The 17,500-nt window shown below is 44.6% G+C and overlaps 2 protein-coding genes and 1 long non-coding RNA gene across 4 annotated transcripts in view; 1 reads left to right on the forward strand and 2 right to left on the reverse strand.

Moving 5' to 3' along the window:
- Window positions 1–5,754, forward strand: part of LOC129409492 (chitinase domain-containing protein 1-like) — a 12,146-nt gene extending 6,392 nt beyond the window's left edge. Inside the window, 8 exon segments of the mRNA XM_055155767.1 lie at window positions 1,063–1,169; window positions 1,642–1,703; window positions 1,999–2,088; window positions 3,193–3,519; window positions 4,387–4,536; window positions 5,292–5,372; window positions 5,442–5,484; window positions 5,560–5,754. Of these exon segments, the coding sequence (XP_055011742.1) occupies window positions 1,063–1,169; window positions 1,642–1,703; window positions 1,999–2,088; window positions 3,193–3,519; window positions 4,387–4,536; window positions 5,292–5,372; window positions 5,442–5,484; window positions 5,560–5,658 (959 nt within the window). The 3' untranslated portion in view covers window positions 5,659–5,754.
- Window positions 5,755–6,039: 285 nt separating this feature from the next.
- On the reverse strand, window positions 6,040–6,977 carry LOC129409494 (uncharacterized). Its single transcript, XR_008632435.1, has 2 exons — window positions 6,461–6,977; window positions 6,040–6,416 (listed from the first exon to the last, which is right to left on the reverse strand). It is a non-coding gene; the product is annotated as an uncharacterized LOC129409494 (long non-coding RNA).
- A 544-nt stretch (window positions 6,978–7,521) lies between these two features.
- Window positions 7,522–17,500, reverse strand: part of gatd1 (glutamine amidotransferase class 1 domain containing 1) — a 10,744-nt gene continuing 765 nt past the window's right edge. The window contains exons 2-8 of one of the 2 annotated variants that reach the window (XM_055155775.1): window positions 17,387–17,463; window positions 16,669–16,774; window positions 15,685–15,792; window positions 11,857–11,948; window positions 9,991–10,084; window positions 8,126–8,284; window positions 7,522–8,089 (exon numbers count right to left, since the gene is read on the reverse strand). In XM_055155775.1, coding sequence (XP_055011750.1) covers window positions 8,169–8,284; window positions 9,991–10,084; window positions 11,857–11,948; window positions 15,685–15,792; window positions 16,669–16,774; window positions 17,387–17,463 — 593 coding nt within the window. In that variant the 3' untranslated portion in view covers window positions 7,522–8,089; window positions 8,126–8,168. Of the gene's footprint in view, window positions 8,285–9,990; window positions 10,085–11,856; window positions 11,949–15,684; window positions 15,793–16,668; window positions 16,775–17,386; window positions 17,464–17,500 lie in introns of both variants that reach the window. The other variant, XM_055155774.1, reaches the window with a different exon arrangement.

The raw sequence follows: 17,500 nt of genomic DNA on the forward strand, positions 1-17,500 counted from the left end.
GCTGTAGAGGGGAAAGTACATGACGTCTATGACTAATATTATCAGCTCAGTTTGACTTTTATCTGTTGCAGCTCCAGACTTTTTATAACACTTTTTATTTAAAAATGTTCACTCAGATTTTCCTGTTTTGTGTCGGTGGAAAAAAAGTCGTTTTTAAAATTTTTCATTTCAGTGTTCCTCTGTAGGTTCAGGAGGTTCAGGAGGTTCAGGAGGTTCAGGAGGTTCAGGAGGTTCAGGAAGTTCAGGAGGTTCTGGAGGTTCTGGAGGTTCAGGAGGTTCTGGAGGTTCAGGAGGTTCAGGAGGTTCAGGAGGTTCAGGAGGTTCAGGAGGTTCAGGAGGTTCAGGAGGTTCAGGAGGTTCAGGAGGTTCAGGAGGTTCAGGAGGTTCAGGAGGTTCAGGAGGTTCTGGAGGTTCAGGAGGTTCAGGAGGTTCAGGAGATTCTGGAGGTTCTGGAGGTTCAGGAGTTTCTGGGGGAGTTTGTAGAACTAGAACTTCTCTGTAAACTGTTTTTTTTTTAATCTTCTTTCACACAAACACCTGCGCTTTAATCAAACAGCCACAAAACTCCGACTGTTCCACTCGTTCATCTAAACTCTGTGGATATTATTTGTTTCTATGGAGACGTCAATGTTCTGCCCGGAATGTTCCACAGTGACTTTAAACATTTAAAACTTTACATTTATTCAGTTACAGGAGATTTTATGACTCAAAAAATAAAATAAACAGACCTTCTGTCTGTGAGCGGGGTCGCCTCTCCACAGATCTGACCTGGAACACCGTCTGGTTTGGTCTCTATGAAGATAGAAAGGTCTAATGCCACACTGGAACATTTCAGACAAAGCAGTAACTGGACTGGACCTGGGACTGGACCTGGGACTAATCCTGGACTGGACCTGGGACTGGACCTGGACTAAGTCTGGCAGACATGCTGGCCTGTAGCTTGGTCTGGTTTGGTCTCCATGGAGATATAAAGGTCTAAAGCCGTACTGTGGAACATTCCGGACAGAGCAGTATCGTCTCCGTGTTGTATAATGATCTTTGTGGTTCTGGTTCTGGTTCCAGTTCCTCGGGTTCTGTTGGACGGTTGGTCGTATGAGGATTACATGAGCGTTTTGGGCAGCGAAGACGAGATCGAAGAGCTGGCGTCTGAACTGGTCGACGTCGCCAAGGTAACGGATAATACTCCCTACAACTGTACAACAACTCACCCTTATGTCAGGGATAATACTCCCTACAACTGTACAACTGCTCCGATAACTCTGTGTTTATATAAATAGATGTAACTCCCCCTGCAGCCTCAGCGTTCCAAACAGGAAGTGAACACGGACACACTTCGGCTCCATCGACTCTGGCTCCAGTTCAGTTTGTGTTCATCTGAACCCTGCACCTGCTGCTTCAGGCTCTTCACTCTGGGCTTTAAATGTTCAGATGAATCGTCTCTACATGATCCTGGAGTGTTATTTCACTATTTTGTCCGTAATTAAATTCCTAACTCCTTCCTAACACCGCAGGCCTCAGTGAGCTTCATTTGACTGGAGCTGGACTCTGTGGCGACGTCACGTCTTTACACAGTCTCTGGTTTAACTTTGTCCAAACATCTAAATAATAAACAATAAATGTTGTGTTTTTTCTCTTTTTCAGACCGAAGGCTTCGATGGTTTTACTCTGGAGCTCTGGAGTCAACTGGGAGGAAACAAACGCAAGTGAGAACCGATTATTCCCCACGATTATTCCCCACGATTATTCCCAACGATTATTCCCCCCGATTATTCCCCATTATTCCCCCGATTATTCCCCCGATTATTCCCCATTATTCCCCACGATTATTCCCCCGATTATTCCCCCGATTATTCCCCACGATTATTCCCCAATTATTCGCAAATATAAGAGAAAAGTCTTTACTGTGACTCTGACTGTGTTTTGTGTGTGTTGTGTGTGTGTGTGTTGTGTGTGTTTTCTGTGTGTTGTGTGTGTGTGTTGTGTGTGTGTGTGTGACAGGGAGCTGGTTCACCTGATCAAACACGTGTGTGAGATGTTAAAAGCGAAGAGACTGGACTGTCTCCTGGTCATCCCTCCGTCCATCACCAGGTAAAAACCCACGTGTGTGTATGTGTGTGTGTGTGCGTGTGTGTGTACGCACGTGTGTGTGCGTGTGCGTGTGTGTGCGCGCGTGCGTGTACAATGTGTATTGTGTGTGTGCGCGTGTGTATGTGTATTGTGTGTGTGTGTATAATGTGTATTGTGTGTGTGCGCGCGTGTGTGTGTCTGCGTGTGTGCGTGCGCGTGTATAATGTGTGTGTGCGCGCGCGTGTGTATGTGTATTGTGTGTGTGTGTGCACATGTGTGCGCGCGTGTGTGTGCGTGCGTGTGCGCACGCGTGTATAATGTGTATTGTGTGTGTGTGTGTGTGTGTATGTGTATTGTGTGTGTGTGCGCGCGCGCGCGTGTGTGTATGTGTATTGTGTGTGTGTGTGTGTGTGTGTGCTCATCCTGCCGCTAACCCGACACACTGCTCTGTCTGAACCTGTCACACTTTTATGCTGAGGTTTTACAGTTTGTGTTTGAATGAGTTTTATGTTTATGTCGTTGTGGTTTTGGTGCCTTGTGAAGACCACTTAGGTCCTCACTTCTCTGTTCACTCAGTCAAACTCAGATCACAGATTTTGACGTTGAGTAAAAGAACAGGTCAGATCTTGGCCCTGGTCTCTGGGTCACTTCAGATTTTTTGAGGAGAGTTTTTGGAAGTTGAGCAGGAAGGAGCCCAGGGACCCGACCCGTGTTCTTCAGGTTGATGTCGTCAGGCAGAAGGTTCAGGGTCTCCAACTGTAAACTGAAGATTCAGACTTTCTTTTGTGCCATTCGCCGTTAATCTGATAAACTCAGAGAGCAGGTAAAAATAAAAGTAAAAGACTCAGGGAAGGTTCAGTCAAAACTGCAGACGTCAAAGAGAATGTGCGACTGTTACAGAACACGAGAACGTAGAAGGTTTAACCTGTAAAGAGAAACTTGAACGTCCTGTCGCTGCATCTCTCCTGTCACACTCATATTTATTTAGTTCTATGGTGAATGTTTGTGTCTTTGTTTATGTGTTTGTTTTGTGTGTGTGTTTGTGTATGTGTGTGTTTTATGTGTGTTTGTGTGTGTGTGTGTGTTTTATGTGTGTGTGTGTGTGTGTGTGTGTGTGTGTTTCAGCTCGGGGCAGCCGGGGATGTTTGGTCCGGAGGAGTTTGAGGCGTTGGCTCCGGTCGTTGACGGTTTCAGCCTCATGACGTACGACTACAGCAGCTCCAGGTACAAAATCAAACCTGCCACCAGAATGTGGATCCACCAGTGTCCCCCCAGAGGACAAAACCAGTGTCCCCCGCCCAGGGGACACGACCAGTGTCCCCCGCCCAGGGGACAAGACCAGTGTCCCCCGCCCAGGGGACACGACCAGTGTCTTCCGCCGACTACCAGACCCCCGCCCAGAGGACCTGACTCCCAGAGCCCAGAGGAGTCCGACTCTCAGCCCCCCATCAGGTCACCCCCCCCCCCCCGCGGGGTCCCGAGCCCCCGCAGGGCGAAGGGCCTGGAGCTTCTGCCGCCGACGCTGTCGCTGTGTCCCAGTGTCTCTGTTTGCTTCACGCTGAACTTTGTCCTCTCGCCCCTGCAGCTCTGCAGCTCTGCAGCTCCGTGTCTCTGTCTCTGCTTTCACACGAGTCATGACCTGAAGTTTAAACCCGACTCAGACATGACACAGATTAAACTGTGACTGTGGAGCCGACGCTGGAGGAAAAAAAAACAACAAAGTGTGTTCTCCAAGAGTCTGGTCCAGCTCAGACTCAGATCTGTCATGAAACAAACAGGGTTTGTGTTTTTAATCATTTACAGTCCTGCCTCAAATCTACGCAGAACACGACCAATCAGGGAGCTCCCCGACGCCCCAGAGCCAATCAGGGAGCTCCCCGACGCCCCAGAGCCAATCAGGGAGCTCCCCGACGCCCCAGAGCCAATCAGAGTGCTCCTGACAGAGTGGGTGGCTGGAGGTCCTCTGGGCGCTGGTCTGCGGGCAGGTCCCGCTTCAGTTCACGTTCCAGAACCCGCCCAACCCCGTTTGTTCTGGAGACGATCGTCTTGGTGTGAAAAAGCCTTAAAATTAAAGATGCACTCTGGAGTTTTTCTGGTGTCCATCACCCGCTCGTCTTCTGCTTTTTGAAGCTGCTTTTACTAATATAAAAAACACTTTTATATTTTTATGAAACTGAATTAAAGCTTCACAAATGAATGAAAATATTTGTGTCACAAAATGTTTAGAATGAAAAAAAAACATAAAAACCAGAGTGAAGTGTGTCGGTTTGGTCCACGCGTGTAAACGTGGTTCTGACAGGTGCACCTGTCTCCTGACAGGTCCGGGCCGAGCGCGCCCCTGCCCTGGGTCAGAGACTGTGTCCTGCAGCTCGCCCCGTCCCCCCAGTGGAGACACAAGATCCTCCTGGGACTCAGTCTGTACGGACTCGACTTCAGCGCCCAGGGAGCAGACCCCATCCTCGGGGACAGGTGAGGGGGGCGGGTGAGAGGGGCGGGTGAGGGGGGGCGGGTGAGAGGGGCGGGTGAGGGGGCGGGGACAGGTGAGGGGGACAGGTGAGGGGGGCGGGTGAGAGGGACGGGGACAGGTGAGGGGGGCGGGTGAGAGGGGGGCGGGTGAGGGGGCGGGGACAGGTGAGGGGGCGGGTGAGGGGGGAGGGGGCGGGGACGGGGACAGGTGAGGGGGACAGGTGAGGGGGGCGGGTGAGAGGGACGGGGACAGGTGAGGGGGGCGGGTGAGGGGGGACGGGTGAGGGGGACGGGTGAGGGGGGCGGGTGAGGGGGCGGGTGAGAGGGACGGGGACAGGGTGAGGGGGACAGGTGAGGGGGGCGGGTGAGAGGGACGGGGACAGGTGAGGGGGGCGGGTGAGAGGGGCGGGTGAGAGGGGGCGGGTGAGAGGGACGGGGACAGGTGAGGGGGGCGGGTGAGAGGGGGGCGGGTGAGGGGGCGGTGAGGGGGCGGGGACGGGTGAGGGGGGCGGGTGAGGGGGCGGGTGAGGGGGCGGGTGAGGGGGGCGGGTGAGAGGGACGGGGACAGGTGAGGGGGACGGGTGAGGGGGCGGGTGAGGGGGGCGGGTGAGGGGGGCGGTGAGGGGGCGGGGGTGGGGGGAGGGGGGGGGCGGGTGAGGGGGGGGGGGGGCGGGTGAGGGGGCGGCGGGTCGGGTGAGGGGCGGGTTTTTCCATCTGGAGGATCTTTTGTCCCAATCGCTGTGACGTTTCTGTCTCAGGTTCATCGAGCTCCTCCGAGAACATCGACCCAAACTCCTCTGGGACGAAAACGCAGCAGAACATTATTTTACGTACAAAAGGTAAACGTGTCCTGGAGCGTGAAGACAAACGGACACTGCTCCGAGTTTTAACGTTTGTGTGTTTTGCAGAAACAGCGCAGGGAAACACGTGGTTTATTATCCCACATTAAAGGTTTAAATAAATATTATTTATAATAATAAATGTTATATTCTACATTTATCTGACGTGTTTTTCCGTTTCCTTCAGTCCGTCTTCATGAGGATTTCGTTGGCGGCTGAACTGGGCACTGGCGTCTCGCTGTGGGAGCTCGGACAAGGACTGGACTATTTCTATGATCTTCTATAGAGCGTCTGTGTGTTTCCTGTTTGTAGGCGCCATTTTGAGGACTTTTCAAAATACAAACTGTTTTGGTTTGGATTATTAAAGACCCACATGACTCGACTGTTCTGTTCTGCTGTGGTTTCCTCGTCGCTCAGACAAACTGGAGTCGTGTTTTGTTTCATTCACATGTTTAACACACAAACCCTCAAACTGAAAACACTCTGTTCCACCTTGTGATGTCATCATGTGGTAATACAGGAAGTGCTCCACTGTGTTTTTAAACTCCACACACCGTCACTAGAATCATCTGGATCGTTTCAGTCGTGGAGTTGTTAAAGATTAAAGTGACGTTTGGATGTTTTTTGCATTTCTTCTTCTGAAAGTGAAATTAATTAACTGCTCATGTTTCATCTTTTGGAAAACCACAGATATTCCAGAGCATCTTTTATTGACATTTAGAAACATTGGTCCTTTTCAGATCATCAACATTAAAACACAGGTACAAGTTTTTCTTAGTTTTCAATCATAACGACGGTGAAGAGGACGAGTCCGGTTCTACACAAGAACATTAAACATTTATAAACGGACAATAACAGAAGAGAAGGACGACGTCGTGATGAGTCCGGGCGCCGGGACTGTCGACATCTGAGCCTGATCGATACTAAAGAAATGAACCTTTGCTGAACGTGTTTAAAATGACCTGGAGCTGCATCAGAACAAGAACACAGACACACGGACCTGGTTTAGTTCTGGTTTAGACCTGGTTTAGTTCTGGTTTAGACCTGGTTTAGTTCTGGTTTAGACCTGGTTTAATCCTGGTTTAGACCTGGTTTAGTTCTGGTTTAGACCTGGTTTTGACCTGGTTTAGACCTGGACCAGTGAGGGATTCCACAGATCTAAGGACACATGGGAATAGAGAAGAAAGTTTTACCATTTAATTTAAGAGTTTTTTTTTTTTTATTATAATCGTAGGATCAGAATCAGTGTTGAGTTTGGAGTCAGTCTGAGTTTTCGTGCAGCTCTAGTGTCCGTTGTAAAAACTTAAGATATTTTTGAAAAGCCCCAGATCACCTTTTCTTCAATAAAGGAATGTTTTCCAGTGGATCAGACTCTTCTCCTGGTGTTTCTGTCCACGGGGTCAGGGGTTTAGGGTCAGGGTTTGGGGTTTGGGGTCAGGATGAGGGTTTGGGGTCAGGGTCAGGGTTTGGGGTCAGGGTCAGGGTTTGGGGTCAGGATAAGGGTTTGGGGTCAGGGTTTAGGGTCAGGGTTTGGGGTCAGGATGAGGGTTTGGGGTCAGGGTCAGGGTTTGGGGTCAGGATGAGGGTTTGGGGTCAGGGTTTGGGGTCAGGATGAGGGTTTGGGGTCAGGGTCAGGGTTTGGGGTCAGGATGAGGGTTTGGGGTCAGGATGAGGGTTTGGGGGTCAGGATGAGGGTTTGGGGTCAGGGTTTAGGGTCAGGGTTTGGGGTCAGGATGAGGGTTTGGGGTCAGGGTTTAGGGTCAGGGTTTGGGGTTTGGGGTCAGGATGAGGGTTTGGGGTCAGGGTCAGGGTTTGGGGTCAGGGTCAGGGTTTGGGGTCAGGATGAGGGTTTGGGGTCAGGGTTTAGGGTCAGGGTTTGGGGTCAGGATGAGGGTTTGGGGTCAGGGTTTAGGGTCAGGGTTTGGGGTCAGGATGAGGGTTTGGGGTCAGGGTCAGGGTTTGGGGTCAGGATGAGGGTTTGGGGTCAGGGTTTAGGGTCAGGGTTTGGGGTCAGGGTCAGGGTTTGGGGTCAGGATGAGGGTTTGGGTCAGGGTTTGGGGTCAGGGAGGTTTGGGGTTTGGGGTCAGGGTCAGGGTTTGGGGTCAGGATGAGGGTTTGGGGTCAGGGGGTTTAGGGTCAGGGTTTGGGGTCAGGATGAGGGTTTGGGGTCAGGGTTTAGGGTCAGGGTTTGGGGTCAGGGTCAGGGTTTGGGGTCAGGATGAGGGTTTGGGGTCAGGGGTCAGGGTGTGTGTTGTGATGGTGGTGTCTGTGTATTTGGTCTCCAACTTGTATCTCTCCACCTTCTTCCAATCAACTCACCAAAGGATTTCTGAATTCTACAAAATGTGCTGAATGACTCAAATCTGCTCATGTTCCAGTGTAAATGTGTCATTTTGGTGAGTAACTTCTGCGGTACTGATGGATAAACGTTTCTGGTTTCTAATCTTCTAACTGTAAGACTCGACGTGGCTTTACTTTCTCAATTTCTCACCACTGCTAAAATTAGGAGCTCTCAGCATTTTTGTTTTGTAAAAGAGTTCAGCCGAGGAAAAAGGCTGGAGAGCCTGGGGTTAGGGGGCTGGGATGGTGGTTCTCCGTGTGTTGGTGGTTCTCTGTGTGTTGGTGGTTCTCTGTGTGTTGGTGGTTCTCCGTGTGTTGGTGGTTCTCTGTGTGTTGGTGGTTCTCCTTGGTGGTTCTCTGTGTGTTGGTGGTTCTCCTTGGTGGTTCTCCGTGTGTTGGTGGTTCTCTGTGTGTTGGTGGTTCTCCTTGGTGGTTCTCCTTGGTGGTTCTCTGCGTTCACTTGCTGGAGCTGAGCAGGATGAGGTTGTGCACAGACAGGGAGGTGGACTGGACGTTCTGACCCGTGATCAGGTGTCTGTCTATGACCACGTGCACCGCGTCCTCCTGACTCGCTGAAACCACAAGAAAATAACATTTAAATATAATAATAATGTCACAAGACGCCCTCAGCCTGCGGGGTTTTGTCTTCACGTTCACGGCGACATCAGCTCCACTGGACTCCACGGTTTTCTAACGCTGAAATCAACACACTTGTTTCTTCATGAACTCGTTTCAGATAAATATTAAGATTTAAAAAGTCACGATTAGAACAGAAATGATCCACAGGGAGTAAAACTATAAAGACACACAAACACAATCGGGTGGATTTAATGAGTTTTGTTGTGTTTTCTGGTCCAGTCGTTCTCTCCCAAACAGAATCATTTAGTGTCTTGAATCTGCTGCTCAAACTCACCAAGACTGAAGCTTCAACACAACATTCAGAAAAACAAATTTGGACTTGGGACCAAAAATGTGCCGAGGAAGGATCTTCTGCAGGACTAAAGGATCTGGGAGAACAAGTTTGGAGATTCCTCGAGTTTGGCGTTTCAGATTCTTCCTCTGCACAGTTTTGGTTCCAAGTTCAAATTTGTTTCCAGTGGTTGAAGTTTTTCCAGATGTTGTTGAAGCTTCAGTCTTGGGTGAGTTTGAGCAGCAGATTCAAGACACAAAATGATTCTGTTTGGGAGAGAACGACTCAACCTGAAAACACCACAAAAATAAAACACTACAAATAAAATCTTCATCGGTTTCTAAACATTGTGTGAAAAGTTATGATAGAGAAGAAGGATCTACAGATGGACGATGGACAGGAGGGAAAGAGAGAAAGAGGGATGGAGTGGAAGGGTGGAGGAGACTGGACATGTGAGGAAACTTCATGACTGTGAAAAGATTTGTATGTGAGAAGAAGGATTTTACACTGCAAAAACTTGGGCCAAAATATAAAACATAAACACTTTAATCTATCAGAAAATGACTTAAAAGTGTTGAAATGATGTGTCCATGCAGAAGATGATTTTACTGGAGAAGTTCTCTGAAAATAAAGGAGAATAAAACATCTCAGAACAAGTAGAAAATAAATCTGAAAACAAGATAAAGAAGCTGATATAAGTTTTAAAATCTCGGTCAGATCGGAGACATTTGCAGTGTGGTCATTTGATGTTTTGCAGTGACATCACACCGGGGCTGTTCTACATGGATCTCTATGGTAGAATATGTTGCAAAGTATAGGAGGAGTTTTAGTTTATTTGTTCATTTTGCAGCAAAACAAAACAAAACAAATCACAGACTCCAGCCTGGTGGATCATGAGTGAAAGAGTTTAATCTGAAGTCAAAGTTCTTCAAACACAAAACTCTGTTAAACAACGACAGAATTCAAGAAAGAAAATCAGCGTCTGAACAGAAAGTTTGAGTTTATAATTTCATTCATGACTCAGTGTAAATATAAGAGACAAAATACCCATTAAAACAAACAAATTTAACGCATAATTCATTCATTCCAGATCTCAAGATCTTTAAAACACTTAAAACACTTTATTCTGTTTTTTAAAGCTTCTACAGAGTGAGACTTTTTAAAATCATCATCAGGTCATTTCACACAATCACCTCCAACACGTTTTTATTATTTATTAGTTTTTTTCTTCAGTTTTTTAAAGATGCCAGTTTTTTGTTTTTTTTTTTCATTTATGATCGTACAAAATAAAACCCAATGAGAATAAAATAATGTAAGCATCAGTACAAAGTGACCGGACGCCCGTGGACGCTGTTAGTCGATTCTCACCTGTGTAAGATCCTCCGCTGTCCTTCACGAAGTCTTCCACGATCAGCGGCAGGTCGGCGAAATCAGGCTTCCTCACGAGCTCGAAGACGGACGGCTTCAAAAAACAGACGAGACGAGTTAAACACGACGTCGCTCGGCAGTTTACGTCCCCGAGTCTGAACGACTCCAATCTCAAAACTAAACCCTCAAACACATTTTCAAGGTTTTAAGACGACTTAGGTCATTTGTGTTTTTTAAAGCTGCACTGTGTAACTTTTTGGTTGTGGGTCCGTCACCTGTTTGTTTCTATGGAGACGTCACTGCTCTGCCTGGAATGTTCCACAGTGTGACTTTAAACATTTAAAACTTTACATTTATTCAACCACAGGAGGTTTTAAAGCTTAAAAATCTCTAGAAAAACAAACAGTGACTGTGAGCGGAGTCGCCTCTCCACAGATCTGATCTCTAACTTGGCTGCATCTGTTACTTTGTCTGGAATGTTCCACAGTGTGGCATTAAATCTTTCTATCTTCATGAAAACACAACCAGACCGAGTCTGGAGAGACAAAAAACTATGAAACCTGTCGTGAAAACACAAATGTTGAAGTACAATATTTCACTACAGAGAAAAACCGTGATGAAAAATAAAACTCAAACGACTTTAAGACACTGAAACAAAACAACTGAATCAACAAATAAACAGCAGAGTGAAGCAAGAATTAGTCATTGAAGTCATGTATTTTCCCCTCTACAGCTCAAATCTTCCTTCAAAACCTCCTTAATACAAAGAAAATGCAAACACAATAAATACGGAGCCCAAAATATACAGTTCCAGCTCAGTCTGTGAAATATTCATTTTGAATTTCAATTAAGAAAAAAAACAATAAAATGTTAAAACAGTTTATTTCATTTTTCTGTTTTTGTGTCAAACAAAAAAAAAACTGATTTTCCACCTCTATTTCCAATATTTAATTAAAAGTTTATTTCAAAAAACACCAATAAAATTTTCAATTTATTTGAAGTTCCTCTTTTCAGCGTCGCCTGTGAATTCAGTGTGAACACAAATTTATAATAAAAAATATTTTTATTCTAGTTCTGTGGAGTCGACTGAACAAAGTTTCTCTGCTTCTGTTTCTCGTCGTGGATCAACATTGACTTTCTAAAACGATAAACTAAACACGTCGCTGTAAAAGAAGAAACATGTTTGTCACAAAACTGCAACGATTTTTCAGGTTCGTCCTTCAGCAGAAAAACTTCAAATAAACCAGAAAATCAAAAGTCAACATTAAAATAAACACAAGACTGTTTTTTTATTGGTGTTTTTTGAAATAAACTTTAAATTAAATATTGAATTCAAAATTCAAAAGAACAGCTCCACACTTGAGCTTCCACGTGCTGAAGTGTGTAAAGTTTTTGACAGGTGTTTCGATCAGATTTAGAGTTTTAGATTTAGAGTTTTAGAGTTTTAGAGTTTTAGAGTTTTAGATTTAGAGTTTTAGATTTAGAGTTTTAGAGTTTTAGATTTAGAGTTTTAGAGTTTTAGATTTAGAGTTTTAGATTTAGAGTTTTAGAGTTTTAGATTTAGAGTTTTAGAGTTTTAGAGTTTTAGAGTTTTAGATTTAGAGTTTTAGAGTTTTAGATTTAGAGTTTTAGATTTAGAGTTTTAGAGTTTTAGATTTAGAGTTTTAGAGTTTTAGAGTTTTAGAGTTTTAGATTTAGAGTTTTAGAGTTTTAGATTTAGAGTTTTAGATTTAGAGTTTTAGATTTAGAGTTTTAGAGTTTTAGATTTAGAGTTTTAGAGTTTTAGATTTAGAGTTTTAGAGTTTTAGATTTAGAGTTTTAGAGTTTTCGATTTCTTGTGGTTGTGATGTTGTGTTAAACACTGACCCCTGTGAGGCTGTATCCACTGAAGATCCACGTCTGTCCCTCTGTGACGCAGCACAGAGCCGCCACCCCCTGCCCCACGGCGCACACCGGCTCTGCACACAACACACAACTACAACACAACTACAACACAACAACAACAACACACAACAACACACAACAACACACAACAACCTCACAACAACACACAACTACAACACACAACTACAACACAACTACAACACAACAACAACACACAACAACACAACAACACACAACAACCTCACAACAACAACAACAACACAACACAACACAACAACAACACACACAACACACAACACACACACAACACACAACACACAACACACACAACAACACAACAACACAACACAACACACAACAACACACAACACACACAACAACAAACAACAACAAACAACAACAACAACAACACACAACAACACACAACAACAACACAACAACAACAACAACACAACAACAACACAACACACACTACAACACACAACTACAACACACAACACAACAACACAACTACACACACAACAACAACAACACAACAACAACACAACACAACACAACACACACAACACACACAACAACAACAACACACAACACACAACAACACTCAACACAACACACAACACAACACACAAACACAACACACACAACACACAACTACAACACAACTACAACACAACAAACAACACAACAACACACAACACACACACACAACATACAACACAACAACAACACACACAACAACACACAACAACACTCACAACAACACACAACAACACACAACACTACAACAACAACAACAACACACAACACAACAACACACAACAACACAACAACAACAACAACTCACAACACAACACAACAACACACACACAACACAACAACACAACAACAACACACAACACAACACACACAACACAACAACAACACAACAACAACACAACACTACAACACACAACTACACAACACAACAACAACACAACAACAACACACAACAACACACAACAACACATCACAACAACACACAACAACACACAACAACACACAACAACACAACTACAACACACAACTACAACACAACTACAACACACAACACACACAACACAACACACAACAACAACAACACAACACACACACACAACACAACACAACAACACAACAAACACAACACACAACAACCTCACAACAACACACAACAACACACAACTACAACACAACACAAACACAACAACACAACAACACTCACAACACAACACACAACAACAATCACAACAACACACAACAACACACAACTACAACACACAACTACAACACAACAACAACACAACAACAACACAACAACAAACAACACAACAACAACACACAACAACAACACAACAACACAACACAACACAACAACAACACAACACAACTACAACACAACTACAACACAACAACAACACAACAACAACACAACAACAACACACAACAACAACATCACAACAACAACACACAACAACACACAACACAACAACAACACAACAACAACACAACACAACAACACAGCAACACAACAACACACAACAACACAACAACACAACACAACACACACACAACAACACACAACATCACACAACAACACAACAACAACACACAACAACACACAACAACAACACACACAACACAACTACAACACACAACTACAACAACAACAACACAACACACAACAAACACACAACAACAACACAACAACAACACACAACAACAACTCACAACAACACACAACACACACAACACACACAACTACAACACAACAACAACAACAACAACAACTCACAACAACAACACACAACAACCTCACAACAACAACAACACAACACACAACACACAACACACTACAACACACAACACAACACAAACACAACAACAACAACACAAACACAACACAAACAACAACACAACAACAACACACAACAACACACACAACAACACACAACAACACACAACAACACACAACTACAACACACAACTACAACACAACAACAACACAACAACAACACAACAACAACACACAACAACACACAACAACACTCACAAACAACAACAACAACACACAACAACACACAACTACAACACAACTACAACACAACAACAACACAACAACAACAACACAACAACACACAACAAACCTCACAACAACACACAACAACACACAACAACTACAACACACAACACACAACACAACAACACAACAACAACCACAACAACAACAACACAACACAACAACTCACAACAACACACAAACAACACACACAACAACACAACACAACAACAACACACAACAAACACACACAACAACAACATCACAACAACACACAACAACACACAACAACACACACAACACAACACAACACAACAACAACAACAACACAACACAACACAACACACACAACACACAACACCTCACAACAACACACAACAACACTCACACAACACAACAACAACAACACACAACAACACACAACTACAACACAACAACAACACAACAACAACACACAACAACACACAACAACCTCACAACAACAACACACACAACACACAACAACACAACAACTACACACAACTACAACACAACAACAACACAACAACCTCACAACAACACACAACAACCTCACAACAACACACAACAACACACAACTACAACACACAACTACAACACAACTACAACACACAACACAACAAAACAACACACACAACACACAACAACACACAACAACAACAACAACACAACAACACACAACAACACACAACACACACACAACACAACACACAACAACACACAACAACACAACAACAACACACACAACAACACACAACAACACAACAACACAACAACAACACACAACAACACACAACAACAACACAACACACACAACTACAACACACAACTACAACACAACAACCTCACAACAACACACAACAACAACACACAACAACCTCACAACAACAACAACACACAACAACACACAACTACAACACACAACACAACACAACAACAACAACACTCACAACAACACACAACAACAACACACAACAACCTCACAACAACAACAACACACAACAACAACACACAACTACAACACAACTACAACACACACAACACAACAACAACAACAACACAACACAAAACAACACAACAACCTCAACACAACACACAACACACAACAACACACAACAACACACAACAACACAACACAACACAACAACACAACAACAACACACAACAACAACAACACAACAACAACACAACAACAACAACACAACAACCTCACAACAACAACACACAACAACCTCACAACAACACACAACAACAACAACAACTCACAACAACCTCACAACAACACACACAACAACAACTCACAACAACAACAACACAACAACCTCACAACAACACACAACAACAACAACAACTCACAACAACACACAACAACCTCACAACAACACAACAACACACAAACAACCTCACAACAACACAACAACACACACAACAACACAACAACAACAACAACAACAACTCACACAACAACTCACAACAACAACAACAACTCACAACAACCTCACAACAACACACAACAACCTCACAACAACACACAACAACAACACAACAACACAACAACAACACACAACAACACACAACAACAACACAACAACCTCACAACAACACACAACAACCTCACAACAACACAACAACACAACAACACACAACAACACACAAGCTCTGAACACCTCACACAAGTTCACATGATTCAAACAGGCTCCAGGTGTCGTACTGACTCTGGTTGGAGATGAAGTGTGTGAGGATTCGGTGCAGGGAGCCGCTGTGGGCCAGGTCTGTGGGGGCCCCGGGACAGTCTGGGATCAGCAGCACCTGGTACCGGGCCCCTGGTGGTCACATGACAGTACTACACTTGAATAAAACAGTTCAATGAATCAGTGTTTCACAATAATAAAGGCGACTCCACCGCCCCGCACGGGCTCATATTTGTCCCCATCGTTTAAAAATAAAGTCCCAAAAAATGTGACATCATTTCACAGGCCAATAACTTTTTTAATTATTGTTGAAATAACCTCAAATTTTGGCAGAATGTTTAGAAACAGATGAAGATTTGATATTGAATGATTTATTGTTTTATTTTTGTTGTGTTTTCAAGTTGAGTCATTCTCTCCCAAACACAATCATTTTGTGTCAAGAACAAGTTTGAAAACCCAGATTCCTCCAGTGACAGTTTGGTGTTTCAGATTCTTCCTCTGCACAGTTTTGGTTCCAAGTCTAAATTTGTTTCCAGTGGTTGAAGTTTTTCCAAATGTTGTTGAAGCTTCAGTCTTGGTGAGTTTGAGCAGCAGATTCAAGACACAAAATTATTCTGTTTGGTAGAGAACGACTCATCCTGAAAACACAACAAAAATAAAACATTATATATAAAATCTTCATCAGTTTCTAAACATTCTGTGAACATTTGAGTTTATTTCAACAAGAACTGACAATTATATTGGCCTGCGAAAGACCCTGTACTTTATACTGGTTGTGTTGTTCTTAAACATAAAGAAGCAAATATATTTATCTATTTTTATATATAGTTTATAGATTTTTTTTGGTTGTTTTTTAATTAACAAATCCAAAAAGTCACATTATTGTCCAAATATTGTGTAGAATAAAATGACTCAGTTACGGACGGCTCGTGCCTCTGTGTTTCAGTCTAAACTTGTGGGAAACACTTTTAATATTAAATAAATAAAACAGAACAGAAAGAGTGTTACCGTCGATAGATTCCAGTTTGGCCGGTGTGGCGTAAGGTTTAATGTTAAAGTCCTGGACCCATCGAGCCGTGTTCTCGTCCACCCCCACGAAGTCGATGGGCTTCCCCTGAAAAACACACGTTTATCTGGAGAACGATAAAGAGTCCACGCTGAGTCCACGCTGAGTCCACGCTGAGTCCACAGTGAGTCCACAGTGAGTCCACAGTGAGTCCACAGTGAGTCCACAGTGAGTCCACAGTGAGTCCACGCTGAGTCCACAGTGAGTCCACAGTGAGTCCACAGTGAGTCCACGCGAGTGAGTCCACGTGAGTCCACAGAGTCCACAGTGAGTCCACAGTGAGTCCACAGTGAGTCCACGCTGAGTCCACGCTGAGTCCACAGTGAGTCCACGCTGAGTCCACAGTGAGTCCACAGTCCACAGTCCACGCTGAGTCCACAGTGAGTCCACGGTGAGTCCACAGTGAGTCCACGCTGAGTCCACAGTGAGTCCACGCTGAGTCCACAGTGAGTCCACAGTGAGTCCCCAGTGAGTCCACGCTGAGTCCACGGTGAGTCCAGGGTGAGTCCACGCTGAGTCCACAGTGAGTCCACGCTGAGTCCACAGTAAGTCCACGCTGAGTCCACAGTGAGTCCACAGTGAGTCCACAGTGAGTCCACAGTGAGTCCACAGTGAGTCCACAGTGAGTCCACAGTGAGTCCACAGTGAGTCCACAGTTACCCCGGGAGTGGCGGTCTGCAGGTTAAAGGCGGGACTGCACAGACTGAAGGCTTTCTGAAAACACTGCACAGAAACTCCTGAAAAACATAAATGTCAAACTCAGGGACAGACAGA

The sequence above is a fragment of the Boleophthalmus pectinirostris genome, unplaced genomic scaffold, assembly GCF_026225935.1.
Source record: "Boleophthalmus pectinirostris isolate CB_2022bp ecotype Guang Dong unplaced genomic scaffold, ASM2622593v1 HiC_scaffold_2, whole genome shotgun sequence".
Lineage (NCBI taxonomy): Eukaryota > Metazoa > Chordata > Actinopteri > Gobiiformes > Gobiidae > Boleophthalmus > Boleophthalmus pectinirostris.